The sequence below is a fragment of the Bison bison genome, unplaced genomic scaffold, assembly GCF_000754665.1.
Source record: "Bison bison bison isolate TAMUID 2011002044 unplaced genomic scaffold, Bison_UMD1.0 scf7180017864040, whole genome shotgun sequence".
Classification (NCBI taxonomy): Eukaryota; Metazoa; Chordata; class Mammalia; order Artiodactyla; family Bovidae; genus Bison; species Bison bison.
The window spans coordinates 5,108,067-5,128,726 of NW_011494612.1; the positions used below are offsets into that span (position 1 = coordinate 5,108,067).

At 40.0% G+C, this 20,660-nt stretch overlaps 1 protein-coding gene across 7 annotated transcripts in view; it reads right to left on the minus strand.

The window, feature by feature from the left end:
- Positions 1–20,660, minus strand: part of TNIK (TRAF2 and NCK interacting kinase) — a 407,321-nt gene that overhangs the window by 143,534 nt on the left and 243,127 nt on the right. For all 7 annotated transcript variants that reach the window (XM_010835247.1, XM_010835246.1, XM_010835244.1 and 4 more), the window contains exon 4: positions 13,477–13,602. In XM_010835247.1, coding sequence (XP_010833549.1) covers positions 13,477–13,602 — 126 coding nt within the window. The remainder of the gene's footprint in view (positions 1–13,476; positions 13,603–20,660) is intronic.

Here is a 20,660-nt window from a genome sequence, read left to right on the forward strand (position 1 = left end):
ATAAAAGCAGCTCATGCAGCTCAATTACAAGAAAAATAAACGACCCCATCAAAAAAATGGGCAAAAGAACTAAATAGACATTTTCTCCAAAGAAGACATACAGATGGCTAACAAACACATGAAAAGATGCTCAACATCACTCATTATCAGAGAAATGCAAATCAAAACCACTATGAGGTACCATCTCACACCAGTCAGAATGGTTGCTATCAAAAGGTCTACAAACAATAAATGCTGGAGAGGGTGTGGAGAAAAGGGAACTCTCTTACACTGTTGGTGGGAATGCAAACTAGTACAGCCACTATGGAGAACAGTGTGGAGATTCCTTAAAAAACTGGAAATAGAACTGACATACGACCCAGTCATCCCACTGCTGGGCATACACACCGAGGAAACCAGAAGGGAAAGAGACACGTGTACCCCAATGTTCATCCCAGCACTGTTTATAATCGCCAGGACATGGAAGCAACCTAGATGTCCATCAGCAGATGAATGGATAAGAAAGCTGTGGTACATATACACAATGGAGTATTAGCCATTAAAAAGAATACATTTGAATCAGTTCTAATGAGGTGGACGAAACTGGAGCCTATTACACAGAGTGACGTAAGCCAGAAAGAAAAATACCAATACAGTATACTAACACATATATATGGAATTTAGAAAGATGGTAATGATAACCCTGTAAGCGAGACAGCAAAAGAGACACAGATGTATATAACAGTCTTTTGGACTCTGTGGGAGAGGGAGAGGGTGGGATGATTTGGGAGAATGGCACTGAAACATGTATAATATCATATATGAAATGAATTGCCAGTTCTGGTTCGATGCAGGATACAGGATACTTGGGGCTGGTGCACTGGGACGACCCAGAGGGATGGTACGGGGAGGGAGGAGAGAGGAGGGTTCAGGATTGGGAACACATGTACACCTGTGGTGGATTCATGTTGATGTATGGCAAAACCAATACAATATTGTAAAGTAATTAACCTCCAATTAAAATAAATAAAAAAAGAAGAAAGAAAAAAAGAAAATAACCAGCTAAGATTTATCTCTTGATTAGAGTAACACAACATCACCTAAGGAGTAATCGTGCCCGAAACAAAGCAAAACAAAAAACCTCAAACTAAATTTGATCAAGCATCTAGTTTCAGTTACCAATTTACAGGAAATTAAGAAGACTGAGGAGCAAACATGTTACATGATGGGGATACAATCCATAAAACCTAGGATAAAAAACTCCAAAGGGTAAATGGCCCATTTGCTTCAACAAATATATATAACGAAAGAAGAAGAGATGGAAGGGAAATCTGTAGGTTTCATAACATTTAAAAAGGTCTACTAACAAACTGCAGTGAATGCAACTTATCTGGACACTAATTTTTTTAAAAAAAAAGCTGTTTAAATTTTTGAGAACAATCTACAGTCTAGATATTTGCTGACATCAAGGAAATGTGGTTGACATTTTTTAAGGGTGATGATAGTATTTTGGTTATGTGAAAAAATAATTCTATTTTAGAGAAGCATACTGAAGTATCAATACTAAGGATAAAATGATATGATGATAGTCTCTTCTACAAATGAGGCTGGGTCAACTGGATATCCACATGTAAAAGAATACTGTTGAATCCTTACCTCATATCACATGTAAAAAATTATCTCAGAATGAATCAACGATGTAAATGTAAGAACTAGAACTGTAAAACTCTTAGGAGAGAACAAGGGGTAAATTTCCACCACCATGGACTTGGCAATGGTTTCTTAACTTTGACACTAAAAGCACAAACAACAACAACAACAAAAATAAGTAAAGGAGAGAAATTGGATTTCATCAACATTAAAAATTTTGTGCATCAAAAGACATTATCAAGAGGGTGAAATGACAACTCACAGAATGGACAACACATGTGCAAATCACATAGCTAATAAGGGTCTAGTATCCAGAATATATAAAGCACACTTACAACTCAACAAGAAAAATATAAACAACACAATTGAAAAAGGGGTGAAACACCTGAATAGGCATTTCTCCAAAGAAGATATACAAATGACTAACAATCACATGAAAAGATGCTCAACGTCAAAACCACAATGAGATACCACTTCACACCCTTTAGGATGACTATAATTTAAATTAAAAAAAAAAAAAGTAAAACAGAAAATAATGTGTTGGCAAAAATGTGAAGAAATTAGAACTCTCCTACATGGTTGGACAGAATGTAAACTGTGGCAAACAGTTAGATGATTCCTCAGTAAGTCAGAAATATCATCAGTCAGTTCAGTTCAGTTGCTCAGTCGTGTCCGACTCTTTGTGACCCCGTGAATTGCAGCACACCAGGCCTCCCTGTCCATCACCAACTCCCAGAGTTCACTCAAACTCACATCCATCGAGTTGGTGATGCCATCCAGCCATCTCATCCTCTGTTGTCCCCTATTCCTCCTGCCCCCAATCCCTCCCAGCATCAGAAATATCATATATATATATAAAAGAAATAGCATATGACCTAGCAATTTCACTTCAAGGTATATACCTACCCCTCAAAATTGAAAACATGTGTTTAAACACTTGCATATGAATGCTCAAAGCAGCACTGTTCACAATATACAAAATGTGGAAATAACCAAACTATCCATCATCACAGATGAATAAATAAAATGTAGTATATCCATACAGTAGAGTATTATTCAGATATGAAACGGAATGAAACACTGATGCATGATATAATGTGGATGAATCTTGAAAACATCATGATACTAATAACTGAAAGAAGCCAGAAGAAGAAAGCTATATGTTGTATAATCCACTTACATGAAATATCCAGAATTGGCAAACCCGCAGAGAACGAAAGCAGATTAGTGGTTTTTCAGGGGGAGGGAAGAATGGGAGTTGCAGCTTAAGGGGTAGAGAGTTTCTTTCTGGAGTGATAAGAAAGTTTTGGAACTAGACAGGGGTGATGGTTGCACAACATTGGGTACTTAAACCCACTGTTATATACCTTAAAATTATTAAAATGCCAAATTTCGGGCTATGTGTATTTTATCAGACTTTTTCTTTTTTTAAAAAAAGATGATGAAATTTGTTTTAAAATAACAGAAGGGAGGAAGTAGATGGGTGTATAGGTGGGGCAGGATTGACAACTGGTTGACAATTGTTGGGGCTAGTTTGGGGCACATTATACTGTTCTGTCCATTTTTGTGTATTTGGAGGATTCTGAATAAATACAAAGTTAAAGAAAATCCTGTTTATGTAAATTGTGTTTCAAGAGCAGCAGGATGGACCAAAGAAACATCCTTGGGTAGAGAGAGAACATTTTCTTCTAGAGAGCAAAACATGTTTGTGTTCCTTTTCCAAATCCCATTTTGAAAAGCAAGTGACCATACCTCCTACAAGTATATCCACTGCTCCTGCATCCGCTGGAGAAAATGCCCCAGCGTTGAGCTCTATTAGGCCACATAATTATAGTTCCCAAGGAAAGCAGTGGAAGCCCTCTGACTCCAGTCTTTCAAAATTAGATTGGACAGAATACTTTCAAATATTCAGTAGGAAACAATCCCGTGCTAGCCAGGCACTAATGTCAGTGATTTCTATAATTTGCTTCTCCATTCAGCTCCAGCTGAAGGCTGCTAAGTTCTTTTCAACTCACTATGGAACAAAATGATTGTTAAATTATGTAACGGGATTTTTTCCTTTTTTAAAAAAAAAAAAGGAAAGAGAAAAAAAGAAACCAGCATTTGCTAGCAGTCGGTTCCTGCAGCCTCACAGCAACACTGATAATTACTGCCACTGCACAGTGGGGACCCTCCCTCACCACAAGTAACCTCATCACATTAATAAACAGAAACAGGGCTCAACATGCCAAGCCCAGCAGCGATAAGTCAATAACTTTACATCTTGCAAAGCAAGAAATAATGCATCATTAATATTTTCCCTGAAAGAAAGTCCTCAAAGAGTTGACACTGGGGCAACAATACTTGCTAACATTTACTGAGAAGCTACCATGTGCCAGGCACAGGGCTGAGTGGTTTGCACTTGCTGTTTCATTCATTCTGCTTCCCCTCAATTCCCTTTCCTTTCTTTATTTGGAAATGAAGCTTAGTTTTGGTCCCCAGCCTTATTCATGGTATATATACTCATTAAGTAACTAGAGCAGGTTGAAAGCATCATACTTTCTCAATTACTAGCTAAATGACCTTGGGCATGTTCCCTAACTTCACTGGGTTCAGCACTCCGCCACCATCGCTATTAAAACAAAAGCATCAGCCTTACATAGTTGATGTGAACACTGTCTTACAGAATATAAAGCTTCTGGTAGCCAGAATTCTCAAATTCTATTATTTATCCATTCTTTGGTCCGTTTGCCTTTATTAAAAAAAAAAAAAAAAGAAAATTCCAACTTGGAAGACAGCATTAGTAGATTCCCAAGATCCACTTCACTCAGATGGTTAGGAAATGGCTAAAAGGGCACCTATGAAGGGCACTGGGCACATGTGCTTCTAAAACTTCTGTTAATGACAGAAGGCCAAGGATGCAGCTCTTTTTCTTCAAGCTTGTATCACACAGCAAGAAGACACATAGGTGCATTCCAGGACACTGGAGCTTTTTATTTGGCAGGCTGGAAGATGGTGGGAGAGGTTTAAAAAGAATCTTACATTTGAAATTCTCACTCACTAGCACCTACATAACTGGGTCAGAAAATGAAAATACACATGCATGTCACTTGGGAAGAAAGAAGGAAGGTGAAGTTGAAGGTGAACACAGAAGTGCGCTCAGGCACGATGGGGGCTGGGCCGGGGCCGTACCTGGAAGCGTGTCAAGGAGAAGATATTTAAAAAGCAGCACAGTGTGTATAGTGCAACCCAGTTATTAGGGAAAAGGTTGCTTGGGTTGTTGAACGTGGGAAGCTATTTCTATCTAAACTGATAAAAATTTTAAAACAAAGAGTTCTAGCATATTTCACAATTTGCATGGTTGTTTATCACTTTTTTTGGGTGGGGGGTCTGATGGGCAGGAGGTTTTCTCTTAGAGTTTGTGGGGTAAGGAGATTGTTTTCTTTTAATGCCCTCCTGTTCATTCCTCCTGCTTCAGGACAGTACAGAAGTCAAGGATCTCTGGCCTCAGCTGATCCCAGACGGAGTTTCCAAAGCACTATCTCAGCCCTCCCTGAGGTCACCCCCCTAACTGGGAGGGGCATGGGTTTGGACTCAGCAGATGTGGTCACTTCTAACTTGCCCTTTCCAACCCTAGTCACCTCTGAAAGAATTTTAAAAGGTCTGTTCTCAGAATCAGCCTAAGAGGCTTAGGATGACTTCTGGGGTCCCCAAGGTATTATACTCACTTGCTAGTCAATTGGTTTTATGTTCCTGTAACAAGAAAAAAAGTTTTAAGGTATTTTAAAACTGCAGGACTAGCCCAGACTGTCTTGACAGCAATATATTAACCCAAATGTCACTAGTCAGTCACCCAGAGATTCCTTCCCTTTTATAGTAAAAGGGGAGATGAGAGATAGGACAGGAAGAGGAAGGAGCAGGGGGATGAAGGTCGACCTAAAATGAAGGAAGTCTGCACCAAGGGCTTCCCTGGTGGCTCAGTGGCAAAGAATCCACCTATCAACGCAGGAGATGCAAGAGACCTGGGTTCGATCCCTGGATCGGGAAGATCCCCCGGAGAAACAAATGGCGACCCATTTCAGTATTCCTGCCTGGGAAATCCCATGGACAGAGGAGCCTGGCAGGCTACAGTCCATAGGGTCACAAAAGAGTCGGACACGACTCAGTAACTAAACAACAACTGCACCAAGCGATTGCACAAACAATCTAAGAAAAGGGGAGGAAAGATCAACATCTAAGAATTCACAAGTCTGCAAAGGATCAGCCTACTGACCTTGAAGGTCCAGAAGCATCAGCAAGCACAGGATATTCTTATCATGTGGAGGTGGGAACAGCCACAGATCCCATCTGCATGATTTACGAAGGTGTAAACAAACCCCAGACTCAGTACTTTGTTACAGAATGCAGCTTCATTTGCCAAAGGTAGTTTAAGTCGCACAATAAAAAACATTGTGTGTACAGAGGTACACCAATTGCTGGGTATACATTTATCATTTCAGTCAACTGATGCTGTTGATGTAAAGCAACAGCAAAACTGTTGGCAATTTCAAATTGGGAAACCAACTGAGAAACTTAAACAGGTTTTTGCATTTATTTTTAAACCAGCATGTATTTGGGGAAACAAAAACTCCTTTGGCTTCTGAATTATATTTTTAGACTTGAAAAGAGAATGCTTATAACTACAAATTCTAAGTGTTCCAAAGACAAAAAGATGAGCCCCAGTGATGTGAAATCTCAGATTTTGTCAATAAAGTTTCTGGATATGTATTTTGAGAATAACAACCAGAGTTTGAATGTACTAAGCCGGCTGGTATTCTCAGCGACAATAAACCTGCCCAATTGACAGCTAGAAATGCTCTGTGGTCGCCCATGTCTAAGGAGAGAGCCGTCTCAGAGTTAGCATGGTAGCATTCAAGTAAAGAGAAGTTAGCTGCCTCCTGGATTTGGTACCTGGCGCTCAAATTTCTTAGAAAGCATGCAAGATCTTCTGAAGGGTATTTCCTATTAGGGGTAAATCATAACATGTCCATTTGAGCCGTGGATCAAATCAGAGACTAACCTCAAAGGCTACATGAAATTTACAAGTCTGCCTCTTAGAAAGAATTTACGGGTAGTGACAGGGGAACAAGTTTTCAGAAAACTTAACAACAGAAAAAGAAAAAAACAACACTGGCTTTATAAGACTTAGGACTAACGACTAAGAAACTTGGTAGTTGAGGATTCTGAGAAGTGTAACGCAAATAGGAATATTGCCTTTGACTCAAAATCAATCTAGAATAGGAACCAGAGGGTTATGTAGACCATTAACAGAGTAACTTTCTGCTAAGTTGATTCAGTCGTATGTGTCCAACTCTTTGGGGCCCTGTGGACCATAACCTGCCAGGCTCCTCTGTCCATGAGATTCTCTGTCCATGAGATTCTCCAGATTGCTATGCCCTCCTCCAAGGGATCTTCCTGACCCAGGGATGGAACCCTAGTCTCTTATGTCTCCTGCACTGGCAGGTGGGTTCTTTACCACTAGTGCCACCAGGGAAGCCCGAAAGGAAGCTTAGCAGAGGATGGTTGCTGAGCAGAGAGAGTAACTTTGGGCATACATCAAGTCTACCTTTTGCTAAGGTAAAAAGCCGTTTAAGCACAGTTCAAATGAAATTCATTAGAATAAAAAAAGAAATCATTTTTACACTCTTGTCACTTAATCACCCATTAATTCATAAAAATGGCTCCATTAAAGCTGAACTCAAGCTCAGTTGCACAGTATTAAATCAGGTGTAACTTTAGCTCTGTGTTTGTACCTAAGTAACTTACATTCTGTGTCTATAGCTCATGCAGTGGGGCAGCTCCAAGACTGGGAAACAGTGTACAATCACTCCTCCCACTATTTATTCAGTCTTAAAATTTTCCACTCACAAATAGTAAGACTCAGTTACTTCTCCAGACAAGTAACCTAGGTTGAAAATATGAAGGAAGGGAATTCTTTAGTAATAAAACTGCATGCGTCCTCAGTTACTCAGTCGTATCTGACTCTGCGACGCCATGGACTGTACCTGCCAGGCTCATCTGTCCATGGAATTCTCCAGGCAACAATACTGGAGTGGGTTGCCATTTCCTTCTCCAGGGGATCTTCTCAACCCAGGGACTGAAGCTGTGTCTCCTGTATTGGCAGGAGGATTCTTTACCACTTGAGCCACCATCTTACTTGACCAGCCTACATTTTGGAAACTAATCAGAAATTTATTTCCTTTTATAAGATATTCTAGCCCTGTGATTGTTGTGGTAGTATCAAAAGAGATGGCAAAATATGTGTGATTTTGCTTTCTAACTTGAGGAAATTCGTCCATTTAATAGACAGGCCTTGTCACTCCCCGGAGAAGGCAACAGTCACTCCCAGTGTCTGAAGGGCACGCAGCAAAGTAGAAGGCCTCTCTTTGCTGAGACAGAGCAGAATGAGATGGCCGTGTTGTGTGTCAGGGTGCCTTGTTTCGGAGAGATCGGAATCTTTATTGAAAGAGCTCTCTTTTTTGATTTCCGGATCAAGCCCTGAGCAGCTGATAAGGGAGAATTACTTGGCCATTATCAGAAGTAGTTGTATTTCCACAAAGAGCTGGGACTAAACAAGAGTTTATCTCTGTGACAAGACTGATAGAATTCACACAGATTATAATTCAATCAGACACCTAAAACAGCACCTATATTGGCTGGTGGCATTTGTGCAAACCTCTGGCCTCTAGCCACAGCACAAGAAATACCTGGGGAATAGTTCCTGTGGTCTGAAAACTGGGAATAAATGTTAGAGTGCTACTCTTGGTTGCTACAGGCTCTGTCTCTATTTAATTCATAATAATATTTTTAAAGAAATGTAATCCTAAAAGAATGCCATTAACCCAAAGAGTCAACTCTCTGTGACCTTTGCAATTATTTGCTAAAACACTCCCAAAGGGTTTAATGTACTTTTCAAAGTGTATTTCTAAGACTTAAGAAATACCATCTTCATAGCAGCAGCTAACAGGTCTCACTATCCTCCCGGAAAGCTGGGGAAACTGAGAATCTTCATGGGAAATTTTCATGAATGAAATTGAATAGTGAACTCAAAAATAAATTTTTTTAGGGACTTCCTTGGCTGCCCAGTGGTTAAGACCCCATACTCCCACTGCAGGGGGCTAAGATCCTGCATGCTGTGGAGTGCAGGCCCCTGCCAAAATACACGTTTAAACACAAAGCTTCAGTCCTACTTGGAACACCAACCTTTGACCTATTTTTTGCAACCTCTGAAACTATTTTTCACAAATAAAAGGAGAAGAATGCAGGGTTTGATTCTAGCATCAGGCAGCTTGAGGTTAGCTAACACACTAGTTTCATCACCCAGTAGCTGTGAATCCTCAAGCAAACTTCTTAAGTTCTCTGAGCCTAATTTCCTCATCTGTAATAAAGTGGGGATAATGAGAATATTTAATTTGTAGAGTAGTTATGAAGATATAGTGAAATAATATGACAACGCAAACAAATACATTACTCTGCACATGTGAAGCAGGTGATAAATATTACTTGCCATCGTTGTTAACACAGAATGCCTATGGTTTGATGAGTCAGAGGACTTGGACCCAGTACACACTATTATATTCCGTAACCAAGTTTGCATCAATATTGTGATCTGATACTAATTTCCCAACTATTATGTTTCTGTTCTGCCTTTAATTTTTTACAAAGAAAGAAAGTGAAGTTGCTCAGTCATGTCCGACTCTTTGCGACCCCATGGACTGTAGCCTACCAGGCTCCTCTGTCCATGGGATTTTCCAGGCAAGGGTACCAGAGTGGGTTGTCATTTCCTTCTCCAGGGGATCTTCCCAACCCAGGGATCGAACCCGCGTCTCCCACATTGCAGGCAGACACTTTACCATCTGAGCCACCAGGGAATTTCTTATCAAATAGAACAACTAGAAAAAGAAATGATGCTCTTGTACCTATGAGGAATTTCATAGCTTTGTATTGTTATCCTCAGTGACACAGAAGCGAATGGACTAGCTAATGGGGACAGTCAGAACAGTCCTCTGCGTGGGCACAAAAGGGCATCTGACAAAAGGGAGGTCCTCTGCTTCCAAGCAGGACGTGGGGCCTGAAACTACTGTTTTGCCACCAGCATCTGATTGCAGGTGGGAAAAATGGAATGTGAAGGCAGGGGTCCTCCCCACGTGGCCCGTGATCACTACTTACAAATGCCCGTGAACTTCAGGAAGGGGACTGGCTTGCTCAAACAGTCTCCTCCCTAGTCCTTCCTGCTTCTCCTCTGGCCCCCATCTGGCCTACTCTCAACTCAGCAACCAGAGGGACTCCTTCACTCTATGAGTCAGATTCTCTCCCCCACCCCCTTCGAAACCCTCGAGTGGCTTCCACCTCACTCAGAGGAAAAGCCGACATCCTGCCAATGCCCTGTAAGCCCTTGCCTGATCTGGCCCCATCTCCCACATCTTTTTGTCACGTTGGCCTTGTCGATAATCCTGAAAACACCAGGCCTGGAATGCTCAAAGTTATCTACAAGGGGGTTCCCCTGGCCACTGCAGCCCCTACCTGCATCCTCATAAGCCCTTCCCTGCTCTTCTAGGGATATGCACTTTCAGCTTTTCAAATAGTTTTCTGACTTAATATGATTGTGGTCTGTAGCAAGAATGTACACCGTGTGTAACTTGGGGCTTCCATCAGTTTTGTTCACTGATGTTTCTTATCGTCTAGAAGAGTGCCTCACGCCTAGCAAGTGCTTGATATGTATTTGTTGGGTGAATGAATGAGTGGGTGAATAGATGAACACATACACATGCAAGCTCCTGATTCCCAGCCACCACAGCCATCTCCACGACAAGAGCAATGGGCCAGGGTGAGAAATGACAAGCAGTGACTCATTTCTAGAGCATCAAACCTCCTGTTTGTACCCTGCAGATGCAAACAGGCTTGCTGCATGCTCCCACTGCCGATCTGAAAACGGACTGCAAATTTTGCTCATTTAAAACAACAACGACTTCCAATGCCTTTCATAGAACTTCCAGCCAAGCTACATGGTCATATTTCAGGATGTCTGCATTCTTATTCTGCGTCCATCCATTAATGAGCTCAGAGGCTCTGAGAAAGAAATTAGCTTCACTGGGATCCAGTAAAATAAATGACAACTAATTTTTTTTCCAGCTTAAAAAATCTCAGTTTTAAGAAAAATAGTTTGACCTGTTTGACCACTCCTCTCCTTCCCCAACCAATGATTTATAATATATATGCCCAAATTTTAATATTAATAGCTCAGCCTAATAAGAAAACTACCTGGTCTGGCCCATCTCACAAAAGGGGTGATGTTAACAGCTAGGTGTGACTCATCTGGAAATAGTGGTGCTACCTCAGGGGATAAACTGGAGGTGATTCCAAAGCTATAGCTTTGACCAAACTAAAAAATGCTTATGTAGACAGTATCAAAATGCTATCGTTCTCCTCTTGTCCTCTGCTGCAGCTTATGGCACGGCAGGAGTCCTTGCTAAAATGCTAGATTTTTGGCAGTATAGAAGTCCTATGGGAACACAGGACTATACTGTGTTCTATATATAAGTCCTATATATAAGTTCTATACTATAAGTCCTATATTCACACTCATGCCATCTCATCACATCCTCCTGAACCTATAGGCCACAGGGAAGCTGAACTTTCAAAAGTACCTGTAGCAATTATCAGTTTGAATCAATAAAAATAATAGCAACCAAGTGTGTACCAATAATATCGCTTTCATTCATAAAACAACTATTTTGTCAGCATCACATGCCCAGCCCCTTTCTGGTGTTAAAGACACTGAGATGCAAAAGACACATTCCTTGTTCTCAGAACTTGTCTTTGTAAGGAGCAAAGATAACCCAATGAGAAGCAATTAAAAATGATACGGTGGCTCAGTGGTGGGGAATCCACCTGACAATGCAGGAGACAAGGCTTCAATCCCTGACCGAGAAGATCTCACGTGCCTTAGAGTAATTAAGCCTGAATGGCACCCCACTCCAGTACTCTTGCCTGGAAAATCCTATGGACGGAGGAGCCTGGTAGGCTGCAGTCCATGGGGTCGCTGAGGGTCGGACACGACTGAGAGACTTGACTTTCACTTTTCACTTTCATGCATTGGAGAAGGAAATGGCAACCCACTCCAGCGTTCTTGCCTGGAGAATTCCAGGGACTGCGGAGCCTGGTGGGCTGCCGTCTATGGGGTCGCACAGAGTCGGACACGACTGAAGTGACTTAGCAGCAGTGGCAGCAGCAGCCACCAACTATTGAGCCTGTGTTCCAGAGCCTGAGAGCCTCAACTACTGAGCCCGAGTGCTCTGAAGCCCGTGCTCTGCAACAAGAAAAGCCACCACAACAGGAAGTCCTCACACAGCAAGAAAGTAGCCCCTGCTCACTGCAACTAGAGAAAAGCCTGCACAGCAATGAAGAACCAGCACAGCTAAAAATAGATAAATATTTTTTTTAAAAAAGACATTGAAAAAAAGTTTCAGAAATTAAATTACTGAAATTACTACCCAGAAACAAACATCTTCAATGTTATTGGTGCTCACTATTCTAGACATCCCCATCATGTTAATATATGTGTACATACTGGTCCTTCCTCTTTTTTTTTTTTTTTGAAAAAAATGAAAATGTGCTATATCTAATCATAGCCTCTAAAAAGGCTCTAAAATACCCTTACTATAATTGTTCATGTTCATCCATTTGTAAACACAGATCTACATCATTTTAACTGGTTGAGTATTGTCCCCTAACGGATTTATTTAAGTGATTACCTACTGGTTAGCATCTATAATGCATATATTTTTATGTAGTTAAATTTAGGATACATTCCTGTATGTGAAAATATTGAGTCAAAAGTAAGGCATTTCCTTTGGGAGATTAAATAGAGATAAAGATATATCTGTGTGTGTGTGTGTGTGTTTTCCAACTATCCTTAAGTAAAGTTGTACCAACACTCATTTCTATAAGCAGAGGATGTGACTGTCCATCCTGAGTATATCATTAAAAAAAAAAAAACCTTTGCCAGTCTACTGGATAAGAAGTGGTATCTAATTCTTGTTTTCTTTTGTATTTATATTGTTAGTAAGATTACACTTTAAAAACATCTTTATTGGTAGTTGATATTTCTTATTTTTTTAATTGCTGCCTTATCTTAACTTAGTCTTTCCATTAATCATTTTACATATTTTCTTATTGATTTATAAAAACTCTTCATCTCTAAAGGCTACTAAATTCGTTGTCATCAAGTGTTTAAGCAAAAATACAGGTTTTTTCACCCCTCAAAATGAAGATAATAATGTCTACCTCAAAGAGCTGGAATAAATGATAGAATTTAAAAAAAAAATTAACGTGGTGGGCATTCCCTGGCAGTCCAGCGGTTAGGACTCGGTGCTTTCAATGCCAAGGCTCAGGTCAGTCCCTGGCTGGGGAACTGAGATCCTACAAGCCATGTGGCATAGCAAATAAATAAATGTAAATATATATATGTGTGTGTGTGTGTGTGTAGACACAAACATATATATGTGTGTGTGTGTGTATACATATATATATTACAATATAGCATGGTACCTAAAGTATAGTAAAAATTCAATAAAGGTAGTCATTTTGTGTGGAAAAAAAGAACTTAACAACTAGCTTTAGGGATGGTCCACATTAAATGATAGAAGACAGACAGGTATTCAAGGAAATGAGAGAAAACGTTGCAAATACAATGTTATGGAAACTATAGAATAAAGGATTTCAAGGAACAAGTACCTAATCAAACTCAGTAATTAGGATAGAGAAATGAAACATTTAGTCTTGGTTGTTTTTTAAGTAAGAAAAGCAAATGTAGACAGTCCTACATACCCAAAGTTGGTCATCCATGCCTGGTGGGTTCTTTTTGATAAAAGCACCATAGTATGTAGCTATATTCCGGTGATGAGAGTATTTCTTCAACATGTTAATTTCTTGTTTGATTTCTTCCTCTTCATCCTGTGTTAGAACCATAAATATTCTGTCATGAAAATCCATGTCTTTAGTAGGATTCTATTTTTCATAACCATCTATATCAACTATGCAAAAATTTGAGTTTTTTCTTCTGTGGTAACAAACAAGCATTATTATCATACTACTTGACTTTGTCTCTTGACTAAAAAGAAAACATATACGAGACAACACATTGGCAGTTGAAAGGGGTCTTCTGTTTGTACAGCAAACCAAAATAGTATGCAACCTGATAGTAAAAAAAAAATTCCTCATCTTTTCACCTGGAAGAGATCAAGGTAGACTTGCTATTGAGGTAAAACTCATTCTAGGCCTCTGGGAAATTTGTCCATCAAGTACCTATCACTGATCATACTTGGTTCAAGGAAGACTAAGAAAGGTGAAAAGAAAAAAAAATACAGGCTCTTCAATTTAAATTTTGTTAGGTTCATTTTCTTTGAAGTCTCCTTTTATTGAAGTCCCTAGTAGAAGATTATGAAAGTCAGATGGGAAAGGAAGCAAGGGTAAGTTCTCTCGATCTGAGGGTGTTCACAAAGCAGGAGTACCCATCTCACCTTCAGGAAAGTACACATGAAAAGAAAGGGGACATGTGGTAGTGCCACGGATGTGAAAAGAAAGAATCCCCCGACAGAGTAAGTTTCGGAATTCAGATTTCATTCATTTTGAGTTTCAATTCGGAGTCCACTAACCTGAGCCTTTTTTTAGAAGACCTGGCATCACTAATGAAGGGTGTGCATGTTCTCCCGTAATTTTATTTTGATGTGTACACATCAATTGGACTTTTAAACAGCATTTTATTTTTGAGGTTGGTGGAAAAATTTCTGAGCCCAGGAAGACTGTTTTAGAGGCAATAGTAAGAATCTGGGAGCATAAGATTTTACATCACCATTTCCTGAAAGAACACTCAAAGTGTGTCCCTGTCTGTATTCTTGCCTCCTCCAGCTACTCAGTCTCAACAATGCTGGGCCCTTCTGTAGTCTCCCATGAGTGTCTTCTTTCCCCTTCCTCTTCACATAATTTCTACTCATTATTCCTGATTGAGTTTAACGGATACTCCTGAGGGATGTCTTCTCCAATTCTCTCGGGTAATGTCAAGTCTCCCCGCTATATCTTGTCCACCCCTAAAGCCACACAGTTGTTGGTACTGGAATAGAGGTAAGGGTCATCCTGAGTCATAATTGCCCTTGTTCTTGACTCTCTTCTCCATGGACTCTAAGTTCTCCTGCCTTCAAATGTCAGTTCCAGAGCCCCTTCCCCAATAAAGCTCTCTGGTCTGCCTGACATGCTTCTAGTCCCATAAATCATCACGGATCTCTTCCCTTGCAGCACCTACCAGAACTGCAATCCACATTTATCTATTTAAACATTTGACTGAAGCCTCTCTTCCCTATCAATCCATAAAAACTATAAACAAAGAGATCCTCCCTGCTTTAGCTGTTTATAATATCCTAGCATCGAGCAAAATCCTGTGGATAAATATGAATAAAAAAGTGAATACCTATAAAACGTCCAACCACTTACAGTAGCCTTCCTTATAGCTTGAAAGGAATTGGTAAAAATAAGAGGAGTGGTGAAATGCTGGCACTTTCTGACCACACAAAAATCAGTTTTCCTAAAAAGTGGTGGAGATTTGCAAACCTAGGAGAATCAGTATGTTACATATCACGTGGCCTATCCACGTCAAAGAGTAGGTAATCTCAAAATAGAACGTGTGCTTGGGATGCTGAGCTAAGAAGAAGCACGTGGCCTTAACCCTGGAAAGGAGTAGAGGAGTGAAGGGCTGGGAAGGAGGCTGGGGGAGGGGACGGCACACTGCTGACCCAGGAAATCTTCCCTGTGGCCATCAGAAACTGCCTAGTCTTCACCACAGGTATAAGGAGAGAATGACCTTCACAGTCCTTCAACTTGCTGCAGAGTCCTGCAGCAGACCTCAAAATGTCTGAGGATCATGCATATTAGCTATTTTAAATCCACCATGTGGGGCCAAATAATCATGGATGAATGTAGGATGGGAGCAGATGTACTTTGGGGAAGCCTAGATACAAGGGGAGAAAACAAACCTGAGGGTTTTTGGGGTGACTTGGCATCTGCTTTCAACTAAAGGGACAAGTAAATAAGACAGTAAAACATCAATCACTTTCCAGCAGCAGTGGGACAGGCTCAGCCTGGGTCATTCTTACCGAGAAGCTGGGCTGGTTCTATGAGTATTTGCTCTCCTAGGTTCTCCACAGGACGGCAGCTGACATGGGAGAAGCAGAGAAGGAAAAGTGCCCCCAAAACTGACCATATCATTAAGAAAACAAGAACTCATGAAACAGGTAAACAGCAGTGTAATTCAGTATATGATTAAATCCAAAGTAAACAGTACTGGGAGACCAGAATGAAATCAGCACATCCTCCATTGCTTTGCAAAGGTAAACTGAGGCAACAAGATAATGAAGAAGGCCTATGCATTGAGTTAAGAAAATGAGAAGGCGGGGCAGGTGGGGTACATGTCCAGTTTGGGCCCCACTTCCTTCTGGCTGTATGATCCCAGGAAAGTAACCTACCTTTTAGAGTCTAATTTTTCTCATTTATATGGAGATATAGATGGCAACCCACTCCAGTATTCTCGCCTGGAGAATCCCAGGGATGGGGGAGTCTGGTGAGCTGCCGTCTATGGGGTCGCACAGAGTCGGACACGACTGAAGCGACTTAGCAGCAGCAGTAGCAGCAGCATAGATTTTATAATAGTATTATATGTCCTAATCTTTTGTGAAAATTAAATGAAGATGTGAAAGTTATAAAATATAATACAAAATAAATATTATTATTAATCTTCTCAACCAAAAAATAAATAACAAGAATAAGAGGTCAGGAATATAAGTAACTTGAATTTTAGGTTTAAATTGCACTGTTGCAAACACAGTTACAGAACCACCGTGGGTCATGGTGATGTAGCTCTAATAAAGAACCCTGAGCGTGATCTTATATTAACTCCTAAGTGAGTAGGCAATTTATCAGGCCTTCAGGGCTACTGTTTATCCAGATTTCTAGATTAGGGCATTGATGGCCATAAGTTATGCAGTGAAACTGAAAGGGAGGCACTTCTTATGACCATAAGAACTCATTTAACCCCTTCACAAACAGTCTGACCTCTTACAACATGGCCTATTGAAGAAGATGGGTTATGAAGTTTTCAAAAGGACAGACAGAAACCATTGAGGCTAGAATTAGATTACGAAGCTATAAAAAGCTTTTCTTCTATTTTGTAAATGGATTATTCTTATGTCTTAAGAATTAAGCAAAGGGATCAAGCTCATTGGGAAACTAATGACCATTGGGTCATAATTTAAAAAACAAAAGAATGATACCAAAATTGTAAGAAATTTTAAAAGGGAGCAATTTTAATCAGCCAAGTCTGATAGTCTAGGAAGAACCATAATTTCAATCAGAAGACTTCAAACATCTTGTCCAAGCTGATTCACTATGTAAACTCAGATATGGCTATTTAAACTCTCTGAATGTCAGTTATATTCATCTATAAATGGGAAAAAGAATACCTATCTAAGTCACCTCTCAGGTCTTAGAAATGATTAAGTGCTTATTTAAGCAGAGCACTATTATCAACATAAAGAAAACTATTATTTTTTCTTAAAATGACAGGAATCTATTGCTTAATATTTCCGGCAGACTGAAAAGAAAAATGGCCTTGATATTTGGCATTCATTGGAAGGACTTTTGCTGAAGCTGAAGCTCTAATGCTTTGGCCACCTCATGTGAAGAGCTGCCTCACTGGAAAAGACCTTGATGCTGGGAAAGACTGAAGGAGAAGAGGGCGACAGAGGATGAGATGGTTGGATGGCATCACCAATTCAATGGATATGACTTTGAGCAAACTCTGGGAGATAGTGAAGGACAGGGAAGCGCCTGGCGTGCTACAGTCTGACTCGCTAAGAGTCGGACAAGACTTAGCAACTGAATAACAACAATACATAAAGAGGTGGAGTCCATCCCCTCTGCTTATCTCTGGGCTTGGCCCCGTGACTTGCTTTGGCCAATGGGATATTACCTAATGTGATATAACAGAGACTTGAAAAGTTTCTGTGTATTGGGGTAGACTTCTAATTGCTTGCATAGAACACTTGCATATGAAAAACCAGAACCGGCATATCAGGATAAAACAGTGAAGAAACAGTGCTTTTCAAATGCAAGGAAAAGGATGATTCTAGACAATGCTTGCTAACCACTGACTACCTCTGATGGCTATATGATGATCACAACCGTAGTCATAAAATACAGCCAAAGCCAACCCGATGTAATGCTCTGTACCATAAGTTGTCTGTGTATTATTGAATATCCAAAACAGATCTATGAAATACCTGTTTTTAATGATCCCATTGAGCAAATAAGAAATATGAGTTTCAGAGAGTGTCTTCCTATTTTAGAGCTTCCCAGCAGGTGGTAAAAGAATCCACCTGCCAATGAAGGAGACACAGGTTCCATCCCTGGGTCAGGAAGATCCCCTGCAGGAGGAAATGGCAACCGACTCCAGTATTCTTGCCTGGGAAATCCCATGAACACAGGAGCCTGGTGGGCAGTCCATGGGCCACAAAGAGTCAGACACGACTGAACATGCACACACAGCACATTCCTATATTAAAAGTTAGAGCTAAGATCTAAAGCCAAGATTTGTCTGATTTCAAAGTCAATGTTTGTAATTCTAAAATGAAAACTCCTAGATAGAAGGGTGATTACCCACAATGATAAAACCAAAGCTGCTGCTAAATCATGAAAGAAGAGTTTAGGAGCACCTTAAGTCAGGGTTGAAGAGAAACTACCTTTGGTCCTCCAATTAAAAGAGCTTTTTAGCACCCATTAATATTTGCTTATGAATGATTTCAGGGGATAAAGGAGGGATTTTAAGTTGCACATTTATTACACAGGGGAACATACTTTAAGAATCTACAATACAGCAGGATTTAAAACCAGAATTAATGAGACATTTAATATTAGTGTGCTCGACAACATAGCTCTCAATCCATGGAAGAGGAATAAACCTGTGTAATTCTTACGACAATTCAAGAGACTGGTCAGTTTTAACTTTACAAAAAAGGATGGGTGGCAGATTCATGTTGATGTATGGCAAAACCAATACAATATTGTAAAGTAATTAGCCTCCAATTAAAATAAATAAATTTATATTAAAAAAAAAAAAAGGATGGGGTGAGCATGTGTGCTAAGTTGCTTCAGTCGTGTTTGACTCTGTGACCCCAGGGACTGTAGCCTGCCAGGCTCGTCTGCCTATGGGATTCTCCAGGCAGGAATACTGGAGTGGGTTGCCATGCCCTTCTCCGGGGGGTCTTTCCCACCCAGGGATCAAACCCGTGTCTCTTACATCTCCTGCACTGGCAGGCAATTCTTTACCACCCAGCTGGGAAGCCCAGGATGAGGTGTACAGACTCATAAATGCTACTGCATCCCATATGCTTAGATACTGGCTAAAACCACCTCTGCTGCCCCTAGCCTGTGCTGCTCTCCACAGTGGCTGCTGGCATTACGCAGGCATTTGTGTTAACATGTCCATCATTTTCATCTTTGTTGTTGACCGAATGTGACAAAATTTGAAGACAATTCATTGTTAAAGAATTAGAGACTAATAGAATTTGTAGGGATTACTGACATCTTCTAACATGTGATTTTTTGAAAAAAAAAAAAAAAAAAATTTTTTTTTTTTTAATAATTTGTAGCACTGAAATCCCTTTCTCTAGTAGAAAATCTATTCAGGATGCCAATATATAGCCTCAATAAAAACTGCTTTTAAAAACAGTAAACACTTATTTTTATAACTTTAAGTAATGACTAGTTATAAAGTTAATCAGTGACAACAAAGCGATTATTTTAGTGAAAGCAAATTTAGAATTTTTGAAACAAACTGCAAGTCACATATCAGTTTCAATATTTTAGTCATTTTCAGTTTTGTTTTGGTTCCAAAGGATAGAGAAAATCTACATTTCCTAAGAAATGTAATTGCATAAATAGCATGACTTGCCATTTCAGCGGAAAATTGATACTGAATGGCATTCTGCACATGAATGAAGTAACCTGGAGTACAAATTGAGAGGCTGCCATTTTCTTTTATTTTAAAATTTATTTTATTGATGTATAGGTGATTTTAACTTCCCTGGTGGCTCAGATGGTAAAGAATCTATCTGCAATTCAGGAGACCCAGGTTTGATCCTTGGGTCGGAAAGATCCTCTGGAAAAGAGAATGGCTACCCACTCCAGTATTCTGCCTGGAGAATTCCATGGACAGAGGAGCCTGGCGGGGTACAGTCCATGGGGTCGCAAAAGTCGGATATGACTGAGCAACTAACATTTTCACTTTCATAGTTGATTTACAAGGTTGTGTTAATTTCTGATGTAAAGTGATTCAGTTACACATTTATGCACATTTTTTTTCACATTCCATTCCATTATGGCTTATCACTGGATATTGGTTATAGTTCCCGTGCTATTCAGCAGGGCCCTGTTGTTTATGCATTCTATATATAATGGTTTGCATCTGCTAACCCCAAACTCCCAATTTGTCCTTCCCTCATGCCCCCCTGAGAGGCTGCCATTTTCTGGTGTGTTCAAAGTTGGTATATAATGTACAGTTTGAAAGGTTTAAAAAACAGTTTATTAAATATTAATACTAAAGTATATTAAACATTGAGACTTAAGCATGTATGGATCCTCTAAAATTATCTCAAGGTGGGGTTTGAGGTCTTAGGAAACAGACCCAGGGTGGTTCAATAACTCAGCTAATTCCACATCTCTTCATTGCCACATTGCTAGAATTTGAGACCTTGCTATGGCATTCTCCAGGCAGCAACTGGATTTGTTGTATATGTTAACCCTAAACTAAATTAATTCATTCAACACATATTTATCTGTCTGCTCTATCCCAGGCACAATGCTAAATAACATTAGTGGTAATAATAATAGTATAAAACAGTCATCCCTCAGTATCCACAAGGAACTGGCTCTAGGACCCCCATGGATACCAAAACCCACGGACGCTC